The following is a 17,959-nucleotide window of genomic DNA, read 5'->3' as shown; positions in this document are numbered from 1 at the left end:
TCAAAAAATTTTTGGCTGAATTTGATTTATTCATATTTTTTGATTTGTTAATATTTTGTAAATGATTTTTGTATTTGTGTTCATGGGGGATATTTGGCTGTAGTTTACTTTGTCTTTACTGTCCTTGTTTGGACTTGGTATCAAGTTAATGTTGTCTTTAGAAAATGAATATTTTTTCTTTTTTTTTAATTTTTATTTTTACTTTATTTTACTTTACAGTACTGTATTGGTTTTGCCATACATTGACATGAATCCACCACGGGTGTACATGAGTTCCCAATCATGAACCCCCCTCCCACCACCCTCCCCATATCATCTCTCTGGATCATCCCCGTGCACCAGCCCCAAGCATCCTGTATCCTGTATCGAACATAGACTGGCAATTCGTTTCTTACATGATAGTATACGTGTTTCAATGCCATTCTCCCAAATCATCCCACCCTTTCCCTCTCCCTCAGGGTCCGAAAGTCCGTTCTACACATCTGTGTCTCTTTTGCTGTCTCACATACAGGGTCATCATTACCATCTTTCTAAATTCCATATATATGGGTTAGTATACTGTATTGGTGTTTTTCTTTCTGGCTTACTTCACTCTGTATAGTCGGCTCCAGTTTCATCCATCTTGTTAGAACTGATTCAAATGTATTCTTTTTAATGGCTGAGTAATACTCCATTGTGTATATGTACCACAGCTTTCTTATCCATTCATCTGCTGATGGACATCTAGGTTGTTTCCATGTCCTGGCTATTATAAACAGTGCTGCAATGAACAGTGGGAAATATTTTCCCAATGAACATAAGAAATATTTTCTTGGTGTATTACTTTCTCCTCTACTTTACAAGATAGTTTGTGTAACACTGGTGAGATTTCTGTTTTAAGTGTTTGACAGAATTCATCAGTGTAACCACCTGGGTCTGGAACTTCCTTTAACATTCATTGTAGTGCAAGTTAGCTGAACCCTAATTCTCTCGACATTTGTTTGCATGGAAAAGTTTGGTTTTGCCTTCAATTCTTAAAGTTGTTTTCATTAGTCGTAGATTTCTAAGTTAGTGAGTTATTTTTCTTTCAGCACTCTAGTGATATCATCCCATTGTCTTTAACTTGTATGGTTTCTGACAAAAAGTCTGAGATATTTATTGTCTTTGTTCCTCTGTACCTACTTTTGCCTCTTTTCTCTGGTTGCTTCAGAACTGTGAGTTTGTAGTTTTCATAATATTAGGAAATATTCTGACTGAATATTTCTTCCCATATTTTTTCCTGTCCCTTCCCTCCTTTTTTATCCTGGACTCCAGTTACACGTATGGTAGATCACTTGATAGTATATGATAAATCACTGAGGCTCAGATCATTTGGTTTTCGATCTTTTTTCTCTCTGCTTCATTTTGGATGGTTTCTAATAATGTCTTCCAGATCATCTTTTTTCTTCTGTAGTATCTGATAATCTCACCCAGTGGAATTTTCATTTCAGATTTTCTATCTCTAGCTATTGTTTTTGGCTCTTTACATCTTACATTTGTATCCTCATTATGCTCGTGTTTTTCTTTTCTGAGGGGGGTCACTATTTATGAAAAATATTTCACATTTCCATGATCCTCTCCAGTCAGAAGTTCTTTTACACAATGCCATAAGCCTTGACTGGCCATCTGACTCTCCCATCCTGTGAATGGCCCCACAGATAGCCTCGTTTTAAACTGGCCTTTGAAGCTGCCTGTCATTTTGTCAGCCTTGGCCAGGTTCATCTGGACGGTCCTTGGTACTGATGTTACGGTTGCTGGTGGAGCATTTCCACGGCAAGTGCAGGTCCTCACACTTGCTGGCATCATTCTGCATGCTCAGGGTGCATGTGGTGACACACGACTAGTGTGAGAGCAGAGGGGAAGTGCCACATCCCCTGGCAGCACTGATGTCCATGCTTTAAAAAAAAAAATCTCTGAGCATACTTTCAACATTTAAAATAGCTGTTTTAAAGTTATTTTCTGTTAATTTCCTCATCTCTTTCACTTCTGGGTCTGATTCTATTGGCTGATTTTCCTCCTGGTTATGGCTTACATTTTCCTGCACCTTCACGTGTGTATTAATTTTATTGGTTGCTACACATGAGGAATTTTACCTTACTGAGTGCTGGATTTGTTTTTAATTTAAGGGGTATCGACCTTTTTTCTGGCAGGCATTCATAATGTCTTCAGATCAGCTTAATGTTTAAGATTAGTTTTGAAGATGTTTAGGCTGTGTCTAGATTACTTTTCTTTCCAGATCTAGTTTAGCTTACTTCTGGAATCTTTCAAAAATGCACTATTTACTCAATAAGATTTTCTCCACTCTGAATGGTGTGAACTCAGATGATTCTTAACCCCATTTGAACTCTGTGAAATGCTTGGTTTAAGGTCCCCATTAAATTCTTTTTCCATAGCAGTTGTCCTTGCCTGGCCTCCACAATGATCAGATTGATTAGCCAGAATCTCCAGGGTGTGAAAATTCGGGATCTCTATTTCTCTCTCTTTCTCCTCTCTTTTTGCACTCCCTGCTCTTTGGTACCCTATGCTGCACGTTCTTACTCGCCTCTGCCTTGCCAAGCTACGATCTCTATCTCCTCTGCTTAGAATGACCATTAGACTGTTTGCTCCTTTCTGCCCTGCCGTCTGGACATTTTGTCCAGGAAGAAAGCTAGAGTGATTTCAAGGCTTACCTTATTTGTTTCCCTTCTCTCGAGGATCATAATCATGAACTTCCTGTTGCCCGGTGTTTTAAAACATTTTTTTAATATGTTTTTTCCCAGGCTTTTTGTTTGTTAGCTTGTTTGTTTTTCAGTTGTTTTAAGTGCTAGGGCAAGTCCCATATCAGTTATCTGTCATAGATGGAAACAGAAATCTATCTGGTTTAATTTTTTTGTTTTGTGTTTTGTTTGTTTTGCTTAGTTCCCTGTTTTAGTACCATGTTTTTGTCAAGGTTTTAGCTTTTCCCTAACTATGCAAATATCATTCACCCTATTTTGTATTCACACTGAATGAACCATGGCCATCATTGAGGAGAGGGAAGGAGTGAGGGGTAATATAGAAGTAAGAGAGGGAAAAAAATGGTTATTATAGGATTATATGAAATCAACTGCATGATACTTTGGAAAATTGTAAAGCACTGAATCTTTCATTCAGTAAAAAAATAATTTAAAAACATCAGTAACTCAAAAGCTGCAGCTTTAATCATTTGAACATAAGCAAAAGTGATGGAAAATACAGACCTTCCGAAGAAGTTTTCACAGTAAGTGTATACTTTTGAAAAAGAAAAAAACTGCAATTGTATACAGTAGCTCTTTGTGTAACTTAATCTACTTACAAAGCTATTTTCATTTATAGAATTGTATTGTCTCCATGGTTACCAGTCATTTCCAAGAGCAGAATGTTTTAAGAATATGCACTGGCAAGCAGAGTAAACATGCTTTGAAAGGCTCAAAATGCAAAATGCAACATGAGTTATTACTCTGCACATGTCTATTCTGCATAAGGGCACATGTCCCAACAGCTCCACTCTCTCACTGGCTCTCCTACCCTGGGTGGCTGCTATCAAATGGGCCTGTTCAAATAAAGCTGAAGTACTCCGTTCGTCACTTCCTGTCTTTGATATGGATTTCTCTGAGTGAAATTTGATATCTCTTGCCCCATTTATTTTTATATTTCCTACTTATAGGCAGTTAAAGAGCAATACAGGTTTTGGAGTCAAACAGACCGGGGATTTCAAGGATTAGCTTCATTTCTAGTCTCTGATAGGTTGTTTTGTTTGCTTGCTTAAACTCATCTACAAAGCGGGAACATCAGCATTTAAATGGCAAGACAGTTGCAGGAGTTCAAGAAGGGTTGTGAGTGTGGCCCACTGCCTGACACACAGGGCCTCCTCAAAAACTTGTAGCTGTGACCACTGTTACTCTCATCTGTATTTCAACTAAGTTGACATTTTGCCCAAATACTGCAAATTTGTAAACAGCATTTTGCTTTCATAATACTGTCAACGCTAATTACAACACTGAAGCGATTTAGCAGCAGCAGCAAAAGCAAAGGGCTAGTGAAATGAACTGACACTGATGTTAATGCCCCAGCAGTTACTACCATGGAAGGCTGAAGTATCCAACGTCAAGACAAAGACTCAGGTTCCAACTTCCCTTCCATAAGATTTTTTTCTTTTTTGAGGTGAAATTCACTAACACAAAATTAGTAGTTTTAAAGTATGCAATTCAGGGACTTCCCTGGTGAGTCAGGGGGTAAGATTCTGCACTGTAAATGCAGGGAGCCTAGGTTCGATCCCTGGTCAGGGAACTAAGTCTCACATGCCACAACTGAGAGTTTGCATGCAGCAACTAGAGATCCCGTGTGCCACAACCAAGACTTGTTGCAGCCAAATAAATAAGCAAATATTTAGTGATTAAATAAAAGTATAGATTGAGTAGTATTCAGTATTCACAAGGTTATACAGATGCCACCTTTATCCAGTTCCAGCACGGTTCCATCACCCAAGAGACCATCCTGCAGTCATCTTCCTCTCCCCCAGCCCCTGGCCACCACCAGTTTGCATCTCGATAGATTTACTTATTCGGGATATTTCATATAAACTGAATGATATACTGTGTAGCCACTTGTGTCTGACTTCTTTCATTTAATATATTATTTTTGAGTTTTATCAATGCTGTAGCATTGTTTTATTCTTTTTATGGTAGATTACATTCCATTGTATGGATGTACTGTATACTGCTTATCAAGTCATTCCTTGCTGTACATTTGGGTTGTTCCCACCCTTTTTGACCATTGCAAAAAGTGCTGCTATGAATATTTGTGTATATGTATTTGAGTCAGTTCAGTTCAGTCTCTCAGTCTTGTCTGACTCTTTGAGACCCCATGGCCTGCAGCACTCCAGGCTTCCCTGTCCATCACCAACTCCTGGAACTTGCTCAAGCTCATGTCCATCAAGTTGATGATGCCATCCAACCATCTCATCCTCTGTCATCCCCTCCTCTTCTTGCCTTCAATCTTTCCCAGCATCAGGGTCTTTTCAAATGAGTCAGTTCTTCGCATCAGGTGGCCAAAGGATTGGAGTTTCAGTTTTAGGATCAATCCTTCCAATGAATATTCAGGACTGATTTCCTTTAAGATGGACTGGTTTGATCTCCTTGCAGTCCAAGGGACTCTCAAGAGTCTTCTCCAACACCACAGTTCAAAAGCATCAGTTCTTCAGTGCTCAGCTTTGTTTATAGTCCAACTCTCACATGCATACATGACTACTGGAAAAACTATAGCTTTGACTAGACGGACTTTTGTCGGCAAAGTAATGTCTGTGCTTTTTAATATGCTGTCCAGATTTGTCATAGCTTTTATTTCAAGGAGCAAGCATCTTTTAATTTCATGGCTGCAGTCACCATCTGCAATGATTTCGGAGCCCAAGAAAATAAAGTCTCTCACTGTTTCCATTGTTTCCCCATCTATTTGCCATGAAATGATGGGACCAGACACCATGATCTTTGTTTTCTGAATGTTGAGTTTTAAACCAATTTTTTCTTTTTCTTTTTTTTTAAATATAAATTTATTTATTTTAATTGGAGTTTAATTACTTTACAATATTGTATTGGTTTTGCCATATATCAACATGAATCTGCCACAGGTATACATGTGTTCCCCATCCTGAACCCTCCTCCCTCCTCCCTCCCCATACCATCCCTCTGGGTCATCCCAGTGCACCAGCCAACTTTTTCACTCTCCTCTTTCACTTTTATCAAGGGGCTCTTCAGTTCTTCTTCACTTTCTGCCGTAACTGTGGCGTCGTCAGTGAATCTGAGGTTATTGTTGATTCTCCTGGCAATCTTGATTCCAGCTTGTGTTTCATCCAGCCTGACATTTCGCATGATGTACTCTGCATATAAGTTAAATAAGCAGGGTGACAATATACAGCCTTGATGTACTCCTTTCCCAATTTGGAACCAGTCTGTTGTTCCATGTCCAGTTCTAACTGTTGCTTCTTGACCTGCATACAGATTTCTCAGGAGTATTTGAATGCCTGTTTTCAATCCTTTTGGGTATATACTGATACCCAAAAGTATGAGTGGGTCATATAGTAATTCTGTGTTTAACTTTTGGAGGGTGCTTCGGCTTTTTTTTTTTTTCCCCCAGGGAAAGGTACGATCAGAGACATGGGACCTACCAGATAGCCAGTCCACTCTGTGTCTTCTCCTCTCAGCCAACCCTTGACCTGTCCTTAACCTCTCTGTCCCGCAGAGAATGGTGAGTACTGTGGCTCCCTTACACATCTGGCCCCTCTTCCGTAGGGCTGTGTCTGGCTGTCCCTGAGAAGACTGTGAGATGGTGCACTGTCTCGAATCTTGAGGCGAGTAAGTGCTACAGTTTCCACGACAATATGAAGAAAGTCCTTTCAGTGGATGGTCCTCATGTCGCCTGTGTGAAGAGAACCTCTTACCGTGATTGCATCAGGGCCATTGCGGTAGGTCACTACTGTCTAAGAAGAGTGGGAGAAAATCCATACTTTCTTGTTCTTTTTCTGTGCTTGCTATGGTTTATTGCTCTAGAACAATCTTCTCCCCAAAGGAACTAGACTTGAAAGTACAGGGACTGTGTGTGGATGAAAATATAGATGCTTAACATTCATTAATAGTGAAAACAGCAATAATAATAATATTTATACAACTGATAGATAAGGATTCAGTTAGAATGCCCATAGTAAAGCAAAGCCAGATTTGTACTGAAAGAGAAATATATAAATACTCAGAAATAAACAAGAAGTTTTAGTGTCACTGTTATTACTTAATATTGTTTTCGGAATTTCCTAGTAATGCAATGATATAAAATGATAGAGACAAACAAAATGTCAATATTTTCAGATGCTTACATGCTTATAAAGTATAATGAAATCATTAGAAATATTACTATAATTATTAATGAGAAAAGTACTTTGGTAAAAGATAAATGTATCACAATTTAATGTCAATTTAACTGTCAGTGGTCACTAGTTAGGGAAAAAGAACCCCAAATTATGATCTTATTTACATATAAGATGATACACAGAAAAATGTTTTGGGGAGAAAAGTATATGAGAGATCTGCAAGAATACAATAAATATAATACAAGAGGCTGAGACAAATGAACAATAATAATATAAATAAATTAAAACATATGCTGTATTCCCAGATAGGAAGACTAAACTTCATATATTTGCATATTCTTCCAAAGTCGATTCATAAATTTAATATAATTTTATAAAAATAATATTAAAAATTTTTAAAGTCAATGAAATAACTCTGCAGTTCTTAAGTGTGGATGAGAATATAAAATAGTATTGTGAAAAATAAAATGAGCGGGGGAATAGCTGAGGCCTGTCTGAAACTATAACATATTTAATAACAGTGTTGCAAAGAACAAGGTCCTTGGACAGATGTAGAAGACCTGGAAGAGAACAAGATTTAGACATGTTTCCAGCTTTCTAAAGATAGCTAATTATCCACATGATACGATGTCGATGCAAACTGTGAATGTCCACCACTACGGCATTGGGCTCCAGACTTAATGGTTAGAGCCACATAGATTTAGATACTGTGTGACAAGGCAAACTTTCCAAAGAAAAGACTGAGGAAGGAATCTGTAGCTGGACAATTGGATAGCCATTTAGAAATAAAATCAACCGAGATTTTTAATACACTTACCAAAATAAACTCATAGCTTGACTCAATTTGACTAATGTAGCTAGATCAGTTCAGTTCAGTCCAGTTCAGTCACTCAGTCGTGTCCGACTCTTTGCGACCCCATGAATCGCAGCACGCCAGGCCTCCCTGTCCATCACCAACTCCCAGAGTTCACTCAGATTCATGTCCATCGAGTCCGTGATGCCATCCAGCCATCTCATCCTCTGTCGTCCCCTTTTTCTCCTGCCCCCAATCCCTCCCAGCATCAGAGTCTTTTCCAATGAGTCAACTCTTCGCATGAGGTGGCCAAAGTGTTGGAGTTTCAGCTTCAGCATCAGTTCTTCCAATGAACACCCAGGACTGATCTCTTTTAGGATGGACTGGTTGGATCTCCTTGCAGTCCAAGGGACTCTCAAGAGTCTTCTCCAACACCGCAGTTCAAAAGCATCAATTCTTCGGCGCTCTGCCTTCTTCACAGTCCAACTCTCACATCCATACATGACTACTGGAAAAACCATAGCCTTGACTAGGAGGACCTGAGTCGGCAAAGTAATGTCTCTGCTTTTGAATATGCTATCTAGGTTGGTCATAACTTTTCTTCCAAGGAGTGAGTGTCTTTTAATTTCATGGCTGCAGTCACCATCTGCAGTGATTTTGGAGCCCCCCAAAAAATAGTCAGCCACTGTTTCCACTGTTTCCCCATCTATTTCCCATGAAGTGATAAATCACAAAAGTAGACAAATTTGGAAATGTAAAAATTTTTAATCTCTGACAAAAAAAAATTAAAGCCCTAAGCCTACAGAAAAGTATATTCACATCAGCTATAACAAAGCAATATGATCTAAAAGCTATATTAAGATGTCATTTAAATTTATAAGAAATGCTTAAGAATAACAAACTATAAACCAGCTGCTCACAGAAATTACAACTAATAGATGATATAAATGAGGAAGGAAAAGTCTTCATCCTTTTTAATAATCAAAGAAATGGAAATAAAAGCATCCTTAACGTAACAAGTTTATATTTTTTAATGTAGTAATATTTCTTAAAAGATAGCATTTCTTGCTGATAGTTTTGCATGAAATTGGCATCCATTGCTATTGGCATTATAAATTATAAATTTAGGGACTTCCCTGGTGGTCCAGGGGTTAAGCAACTGCCTTGCAGTGCCAGGGGATGCAGGTTCAATCCCTGGTCGGAGAACTGAGTGCCACATGCCTCAGAACAACTAAGCCTGTGTACCACAACTGGAGGTCCCATGCACAGCAATCGAAGATCCTGCATGCTGCAACAAAGACCCGGGCAGCCAAATTAGAAATTTATACATCATTTCTGGAGAAAATTTGGAAGGATCCTGTAAGGGTCATAAAGATACATACAAGCTTTTATTTATTTTCTGTAATTCTCATTATAAATTATAAATTTGTATGCTGTGCTATGCTTAGTCGCTCAATAGTGTCTGACTCTTTGTGACCCCATGGACTGTTGCCCACCAGGCTCCTCTCCACGGAGATTCTCCAGGCAAGAATACTGAAGTGGGTTGCCATGCCCTCCAGTTGAAGAAGAAAGATTTCCATAAGGGCTAGGGAATTGATCTAACCTGATTTTTGAGAAGAGGCTGTGAGGTTATTGCTTTTCTCAGGAAGGAAGGAATCCTTGACAGATCCTAGAAGAGGCAATCCAGACTTAAGAGTGTAAAACATGACTCTTATGGATGGAAATTCCAGATGGAAATGCAGAAGAGGGCGACTGAGGACGAGATGGCTGGACAGCATCACCTACTCAATGGACATGAACTTGGGCAAACTCTGGGAGACAGTGAGGTACAGGGAGGCCTGGAGTACTGCTGTCCATGCTATCACAGAGTCGGACACAACTTAGTGACTGAACAACAGCAACATGGATGGAAATATTCTGATTCATTCACTCACTTACCCGACATCATTTGTTGTACTTCTGCTGGTAATAGGTGCTGGGCTTTGTTAAGATAAAACAACAGAACAGTAACATCCCCACCTTGGTAGAGCTGCATTCCAAGGGGGAGGACAAACAATAAATGAAGAAGGTTTGTCAGATGGTTGCTAAGGGCTCAGGAGAAAAACAGTGTTTCCGGCATTTGTGAGGTGGTAGTTTTAAAAGCATGTTTGGGGAAAGGTTTTTGAGCCAACATGAGGAAGGTGGAGGAGGTCTGAGCTGTGCAAATATCCCAGGGGATACAAGTGACCCTGGAAGAGGGTTAAGTGAGTCTTCCTTGGAGCTGAGGGGCTTCATTCATGTCTGGCCTTTCTTCTTTCAGGCACACGAAGCAGATGCTGTGATGGTGGATGGCGGTTTGGTCTATGAAGAGGGTCTGAAGCCCTACAACCTGAAGCCTGTCGTGGCAGAGTTCTATGGGTCAAAAGATGGTGCGTCCCTCATGGGGACCCAGGTCTCTGTCCTGACACAGCTTCTGTGGGGGGAGGCAAGGACTCTGTCGGTATTACACGTGCAGGGAACAAGTTGCTGGGGTTCTTTGTACTGTGGAAGTCTGTCCCCAGCTCTAACCTGTGGGGGCTGGGAGCTTGGCTCTTTCTGGGAAGCTGTGGACTTTAAGCCTCCTGACGGGAATGCTGCTGGGTGCTGCTGAATGAGAGAGGATGTGCTGTCTGGAGTCCACTGCCCACTCAGTGGGATTGCATCAACGGGCTGCCTCTCTGGAGACATATATCCCCGGACAGCCTCTCCTTTAAGGGACTTTAAGGAGCTGAAGAATGAGGTGCCTGTCCTACTTGTCCATAAATGTTGCCAGTGTGTGCAGGAGCACAGCCTGCCTCAACCTGAGTCCAACTTGAAGGCCCCAGTAAAATCTTCAGATGCCCTGTGTACCTTCCTCCCACACCTTCACCTTCATGTCTGTGCTGCAGACAGAGGAGCAGAGAAGGGGAGAAGCAGTAACATCACGATGACTGGGAGCTGTATGTCCTCCAGCCTATTGCCTTGAAAAGGGACAGTTTGCTTTCTTCGGTCAATCAGGGGCCTTTCCCTTTCCTTTTCTACCTGTTAACCAGAAGGTGCTGCAGGTCCTAGAATCCCCCAGGCTCACTGCACACACTGGAAGATTAGTAGCAATGATGCGGCATCTTGCCTCGGCCCTTCTTTCTCTGCTGTTTTGCAGATCCGCAGACTCACCATTATGTCGTAGCTGTGGTGAAGAAGGGCAGCGACTTCCAGCTGAATCAGCTCCAAGGCAAGAAGTCCTGTCACACAGGCCTGGGGTGGTCTGCTGGGTGGAACATCCCCATGAGGATACTTCTTCCCTCTAACTGGTCACAAGAAGGTAAGCTGGCCAGGGTGGGGTGCCCTCTGGCAGAGTTCCTACTGCTGGGACCCCCATGGATTGTATTGGGGCCTTACAATCACTGCCAGGTGTACGGGTTTCATGAAGTCCAAGATGGGGTGAGGACAACCTGCTTTAAACATGTACTGGCTGGGTTTGCTGCATCAGTGACCCTTGTGACTGGCAGCTGAGACTTCCCTTCCTTCAACCAAAGAGACCCTGTCTCTGAGCTCCTGGCAGCCCCACATTTGTGGTGTCCCAGCATTGGGGTTTGACAAGGGCCATGGTGGAGGCTCAGGAGAAAGGGGAGCTCCCTTCCAGCTGCCCAGGAAGACTCTCTAACGGTGACCACCAGCAGTCGGGCTACAGTGCCTTGGGTGAGGGCTAGGGGTGAAGGCGAGAGGAGATGAGTGGACTGGAGCTCAGTTATGGTGAGCCAGGGTGAACTGAGGGTGCCTTTCGGCCCCTGAAAGACAACCAGATTTTCTGCACTTTGCAGAAGTGTTTCTTTTTGAGCCCTGCCAGCTCTGCAACATTTGTGTTTCACCTGTTTTGGGCTGCAGAGGTCAGATGGGATGCTGCAACCGGGGCCACAGCTCTGGCTGTGTTTTCTTAGGGTTCCATCTTGCCTTGAGTTGTTGGACGTCTGCCTGGGTGGTTATGTTGGCACACCCACTCCCATGAAGCAAGTGAATGCAGCCCCTTCCCATGAATTCCTGGAAGAGGGATTCCCATGAGCCACCATGGGCCCTGGATCAGAAGAGGAGAGTGGGTGGGACCGTTTCCTGAGATAAGGAAGGACTGTTGGGGTTCCTGAGTGTTTAGATTTCTGCGCTCCCCAGCACCACTCCTGAGCCTCCATGTTGGTGACCGAGCCAGGTGAGGAGAACTGGAGCTGCCTGGTTCGGTGCAGCTCAGCAGCTTTTGAGCCCTGCAGTGGACACACTGGGAAGCTTCTAGAGACCCAGGCCCACGCATGAGCCATCCATGCCTTTGGACCAGGCACTGTTGGCCACCTCTACATGCCCACTTCCTCATGACAGTCCGAAGCAATGCATTCAAACCTCTGGGTTCTCAAATAGGGACACACACACACACACACGTGACCCAGAGGCCCCGCCAGCTCATGCCCTGAAGTCCATGTGTCTGTGTTGAGCAGCAGTGGCCAAGTTCTTCGAGAGCAGCTGCGTCCCCTGTGCGGATCAGTCGAACTTCCCCAAATTGTGCCAACTGTGTGCAGGAAAAGGGATGGACAAGTGTGCCTGCTCCCACCACGAACTGTACTTCGGCTACTCGGGGGCTTTCAAGTGAGTGGGCCCCCTTCTCCTCCTCTCTCTGATGTTGGGGAAACTGAAGAACAGGGAGTAGATGGGGCCTGCCCCAGACAACCTGAAGTGTCCTGGTGAAACCTTGGGTTTTGACTGTCTCCCACGGCACATCCTCGTTCCTGCCTGTCCTACAGAGGAGTCTTCTGTGTGTGGGGGGCTCTCATCTACCCAGAGCCTGGAGTCTGGACCAGAGGGGGCCTCTGGGATCCATAGACACTGGCTTGAGCACACAGCCAGGCCAAAGATCAGGTCCTCCCCCAAACCCTTCACTGGCTTCTCTCTGCCTGAGCATCTCCACGCCAGGTACACGTGCTGCGTCTCCCCACCTCCTGCTCAGCCCTGTGCCCGAAGGCACCTTTCCATACAACATGCCTGCAAGGGACATAACTAACATTCGAAACCAGAGCAAAGCTGACCAGGTATCCAGGCTATCTAGAGTTTTTATACTCTATGTACTGTGCTGTGCTAAGATACTTCAGTCATGTCCGACTCTTTGCAACCCTGTGGACTATAGCCTATAAGGCTCCTCTGTCCATGGGATTCTCCAGGTGAGAATACAGGAGTAGGTCCTCTTTGTAAAAGGCTTTTGACCTTAAAAAAAAAAAAAAAGTACAAAAACCCTATTGCTTCAGGCTGCCTCCAAAGAGGAAGGTGAGGGTCCTTCTTTTGGACCATCCCTCCCCAGAGTTGCCTGGGATGGGGCTTATGGGGCTCCTGCCTATTTCAGACCCGGGCTTGGCCCTGGGGGTTCAAAGACTCCTCAGACAGGGCCGTTGCCTCTGTGAGGACAGCCTGAAGCCTGGGAAACTGCAGGTGAAGCCCTGTGAGCCAGTTGCTGGGGCAGAGCCTGAGGAGGGGGGCTGCTGGCAGGGTCGGGGGTGAGCCTGTGTTGTAGACAGTGGCCTGAACACAGCTGTCCTGTTGCTCAGGTGTCTGCAGGACGGTGTGGGGGATGTGAGCTTCGTGAGGCATCTGACGGTATTTGGTAAGTCAGACGGAGGAAGAATCTTGTGGCCACACCCTGGCCAGAGGAACTCCTTCTTTCCTAAGTTTCCTTATATCTAGAGATGGGTCGTGCCCAGATCTTTAATGAAAGAGTTTCTGTATAATGACCCTTCCATTATTGGTGCTTTGTTTAGTGTTCAGTTTGTTCAGTTTATAAATCTATTGAACAAATTTTCTGAACATTTCGACATTATTTACCAACTAATAAGCAAGTTTTAATAATTAGATTCTCTTAGTCACTGAAATGCCAAATTCAGATCTAATCATGATCTCCTGAATGCTTCCTTATACATGGTTCCTAAATGTTTTCTTTAATCACCTTAAACAAACAAATTCTTATAATGATTGCAGAACTTGTTAGCACATCTACAATTAAATCTGTTGCAAAGCATTACTACTGTGGACAAAAATGTATTTCTTCTTTATTTCTATGTTAAAAAAAAAAAAAAAGCCTTTCCAAAGTTTTGGGCAATTTATCAGAAACAAATAAAATAGTGTTTCATATGAGTTCAGTTTTCAGATTCTAGGTTTTATAACCAATTAAATTTTTATCAGACACAGAACACATTTGTAACCCTTAAGATGTTTAAACAAAAGATGTAGATTTTATACTCAGTTCATTTTAAAAATCATTGTCTGCTACCTCAAGCAGAATTTTGAGCCTTCACTTTTTCTGGGGACCTTGGTTCCTTGCAGGCTGGTCTCTTTCCCTAACAGGAAACAGAAGTGTTCTGGCTTTGTTCCCTCACCTCAGCCATTCATAATTCACTGTTCCCTCATTATAACACACTGACCTGCTTTGTTAGCCTTTTGGCAATTGATGTGTGTCTTCTTATCAGTAATTTTCATTAGTAGGGGAATCTATGGGTCTCTTCTCCCAAAATCAAGTTACTCTCCATAGTTGTCATTGTTATTTTCTGTGATTGCTCAAGTTGGCACATTAGGCCAATGGACAGAATCTTCTAACACTCACTCTGGAGAACTGAAAACATCCTCACTTTCTGAAAACAACCAATTGTCTGAGACCACCTAGATTTCCCTTTGCTGAAAGTCGTATGTCCACTATTACACGCAATGCTGTATTACCTTTTAAGTGGGAGTTTCTGAGAGGCTATCTACTGGGCTTCAGGGTGAAAATAAGTGTTGGTGAGCTGCTGCCACCACTGGGCCCGAGAAAGACTCAGGTGGAAACGTTCTTTCTTTCTGAAGCTATTAGATCATATTGTTCTTTTAATTTTAACATTGCAAAAATTGTTTAAAATTTTCTTTTAATATAAAGCTTTAAAATGTATTTTCTCTGCAACAAGTCTGGTTAACATGGAACTGTTCACAGGAACTCGAATTGTACTACTCATTCTCTTTCAGTATAAGATTGTATCAACCTAGGATATGAGTTTGCTAGGGCTGCCATTACAGAGTACAGTCATCTCTCAGTTTACCAGCATTTGCAGGTCCTCAAGTCCCTTACATAAAACTGTGCAATATTGCATATAACCTGTGTACATCCTTCATACGCTTTTAATCATCTCTAGATTACTTATAATACTTAATCAATGTAAATGCTATGCAAATAGTTGCCTCCGTGGCAAATTCAAGTTTTGCTTTTTGGAATTTCCTGGAATTAAAAAAAATCTTTGGAGATGTGGAACCTAGAGATATAGTGGGTGGCTGTAACACACTGAGTGGCTTAAGCAACAGAAATTCATTCTCTGAGTTCCAGAGGCTAGAATTCTAAGTTTGGGATGTTGGCAGGGCTGTTCTTCCTGAGAGCTGTGAGGGAGAACCTGTTCCATGCTCCCCCCAACCCCATGGATTCTGATGTTTGCTGGCAATCATCACTGTGTCCTTAGCCTGAAGTTCCATCACCCCAATCTCTGTCTTTCCCTCTACATGGCGTTCTCCCAGTGTGTACGTGTCTGTTTGTGTCCAAATTTCCCCTTTTAGGAAGGATACCAGTCATATGGAATCAGGAGCCACCCTACTCCACTATGACCTCAACTTTTTGTTTGTTTGTTTCCAAAAAATCTTTATTTACAAAAACAGACAACAAGCTAGATTCTGCACAAGGCTCTAGTTTTCTAACCACTGCTCTATCCTGTGTAATGTATTTGTCTATCTATGCATCAGTGCTAAATGGCTTGAATTATAGTTTTTAAGTAACATTTCACATCTTCTAAGCCAAGCTCTGCTTCAGCTAATTTTGCTTTTTCTCCAAAATGTCTTATTATTCTTGGTACATTGCAGTTCCATATAGATTTTTTTCTGTTTTTTTTTTTTTTTTTAGTTGACTAAAGTCCACACTTGATTCAAATTCCCTAACTTTTTACCTAATGTGTTTTTTCTGTGTTAGTATTCTGTCTAAGATGCCAGTTAGAACCTCATCTTAACTAATTACCCCCGCGCTGTCTCTATTTCCAAATAAAGTCATATTCTGAGGTGCTGGGGGTTAGGACCTCAACATACGAATTTTAGGGGGACACAGTTCAACCCAGAATACCTTCTAATACCTAGACCAGGGGAACCAAAGAGTCTGTTTTCCTCACACAGCTTTTTGGTCCTTCTTTGTACCTCTACAGTATCCTGATTGGGCCTGTAGGCCTCCGTCCATCTCTCAACCCGCTGCCACCTTTCCCCAGCAGACTCTGTCCCCAGGCTAGTATTGACACTTTAGTGAGGGACCTGAATTGTCCCCGCAGCATGGCTCCGTGTCAGCCCCAGACTAGGTCAGACTTTGATGAGTTCCCTTAGTCCTTTGAGCCTCAGTCTCCCCATCTCTGGAATGGGATAATCACATTACCAGCCTCCCCCAGTTGTTTTGAGGATGAAATGAAACAGAGCATAGAGAGCTTCAGCTCAGTCTTTAGCGTGCTATCAGCTCTGGGCAGAGCATGCGTCCCAGCCCTGGGTCTCTCTGCAGTGAGAATCTGTCATTTCACCTCCGGAGGGCTCAGCATCCTCACCTGTCTTAATGTATTTGGAAAAGATTCTCTTTTAGTCCTCTCCAGGCTGTTAAAAAATGATGAAAGAAGACAGTTCAGGTGATATAAACTTTAGCACTTCTTGAAGTGGGCCATTCAGTCTCCATTCAGAGAACTGGAAAACTGCAGAAGGCAGGAAGCTTTGATGGGATAAAGAATAAAGAACAATGAAGAGAAAAACAGATAATATCTGATTGGCCAGGGTCACTTTGCCCAGGGTGAGAAGAACGAAGGAAGGAGGTATAGAGCCCAGAGTTAGCTTGGCATTGGATGCCTGGCTGGCTGGATAGACTGCATTTCTATTCAGAACATTTACAGGCACAGGGAGTTATCTAAGTTTCCATGGTGATACAGCATCACAGACATATCACAGACATGGCATCACACAGGAGTGGCTTCATCTTGGGCTTGGAAAGCTATTTCAACAAATCCCTAAACAAACAACTTGGGAGGGGTGGGCACCACGGCTCATGGTCTGCTGGCTGTCGGCTCACGTAGGCTTCGCTCCTCCAGAGAACCTGGCTAACCCGGCCGACAGGGACCAGTATGAACTGCTCTGCAGGGAAAACACCCGGCGGCCTGTGGATGAGTACAAAGAATGCCACCTGGCCCGGGTCCCTTCCCATGCCGTCGTGGCCCGAAGTGTGGATGGCAAGGAAGACTTGATCTGGGAGCTTCTCAATCAGGCTCAGGTATCCCCGCCCCCTGCCTTCCCCTCCTTCATAAGGGCCCCTGCTTGGATTTGGGGTGCTTTCCCTCACTCTCTTCCAGCCACTGTGGAAATCCTGGTGTTGGGCGCAGTGGGAACCACATCACATGTCCTCCACTTCACTGACCAGCACTTGGTCTGGATATGTGATGGGCAGTAGTGACCATAAAACTCCCTCCCTTGGCATCCCCAACACCATGGGCCAAAGACTCTGCAAAAGGCCGCTGTTGCCCCATTCTACTCTTCTAGGTTGTATAGGGATCCTCAAGCTGCAAAGATGCCCCTCCTCCAGGAGCTGCTCCCCTCTCTTATCCCACTGGCCTGGACCCCTCAGCAGCAGGTTCTGACTGTAAACGTTTTGTGTCCTGTGCTGGAGGCCCTCCCTCCCAGTGCACCCGCCTCTGTCACTTGTCCATCTCTGTTAGTGCCCTGTGCTCAGCACTAGGCCTTCAGAGATGAACTGGACACAGACCTGCCATGGGATCACTCACAGATGACTATGGAAGATACAGTGAGCACACTGTACACACAGATCACCTCCATGGGGCACAGCCTTGCACGCATAAACTGTGTACTTTGAAGAGAGTGATTTGCAAGTTTCTGGGCCCCAAGAGTAAGCTCCAAGGAGATGTGGAGTTTGCCTGACAAGGCAATATGCAAAGCCATTGCAAAAGCAAAAAGCAGACATTGCAAAGAGCATGTGGGTAGGTGCTACTATCAGCTACCATCAGGAACAGCTTTGGGCCAGTCAGTGGGGTTACAAGCAAAAGGCTCTTGGTTTTCTGGGAGGGCCAGAAAGAGGACTGCTTGAAGTCCTTCATGGCAAGCCTGGGGTGTCAGGTGCACCTAAGGCTCATGACCCCCAGGCTAGATGGTCCTGGATCACCACCCACTCCAGGATGAAGCCCACAGGAGCCACTCAGGACAATCAGATGTCCAGCAACAAGGTCACC

The 17,959-nt window shown here is 43.3% G+C and overlaps 1 protein-coding gene across 1 annotated transcript in view; it reads left to right on the top strand.

The window, feature by feature from the left end:
• The first annotated feature begins 3,012 nt into the window (after positions 1–3,012).
• Positions 3,013–17,959, top strand: part of LOC128053189 (inhibitor of carbonic anhydrase-like) — a 36,102-nt gene continuing 21,155 nt past the window's right edge. Inside the window, exons 1-8 of the mRNA XM_052645644.1 lie at positions 3,013–3,046; positions 6,148–6,153; positions 6,264–6,475; positions 9,967–10,075; positions 10,825–10,986; positions 12,146–12,293; positions 13,244–13,299; positions 16,811–16,989. Of these exons, the coding sequence (XP_052501604.1) occupies positions 3,013–3,046; positions 6,148–6,153; positions 6,264–6,475; positions 9,967–10,075; positions 10,825–10,986; positions 12,146–12,293; positions 13,244–13,299; positions 16,811–16,989 (906 nt within the window). The remainder of the gene's footprint in view (positions 3,047–6,147; positions 6,154–6,263; positions 6,476–9,966; positions 10,076–10,824; positions 10,987–12,145; positions 12,294–13,243; positions 13,300–16,810; positions 16,990–17,959) is intronic.

Source organism: Budorcas taxicolor, chromosome 1 (assembly GCF_023091745.1).
Source record: "Budorcas taxicolor isolate Tak-1 chromosome 1, Takin1.1, whole genome shotgun sequence".
NCBI classification, from domain to species: Eukaryota; Metazoa; Chordata; class Mammalia; order Artiodactyla; family Bovidae; genus Budorcas; species Budorcas taxicolor.
Note: the sequence above shows the minus strand (reverse complement) of the source record. Positions and strands in the feature narration are given on the sequence as shown.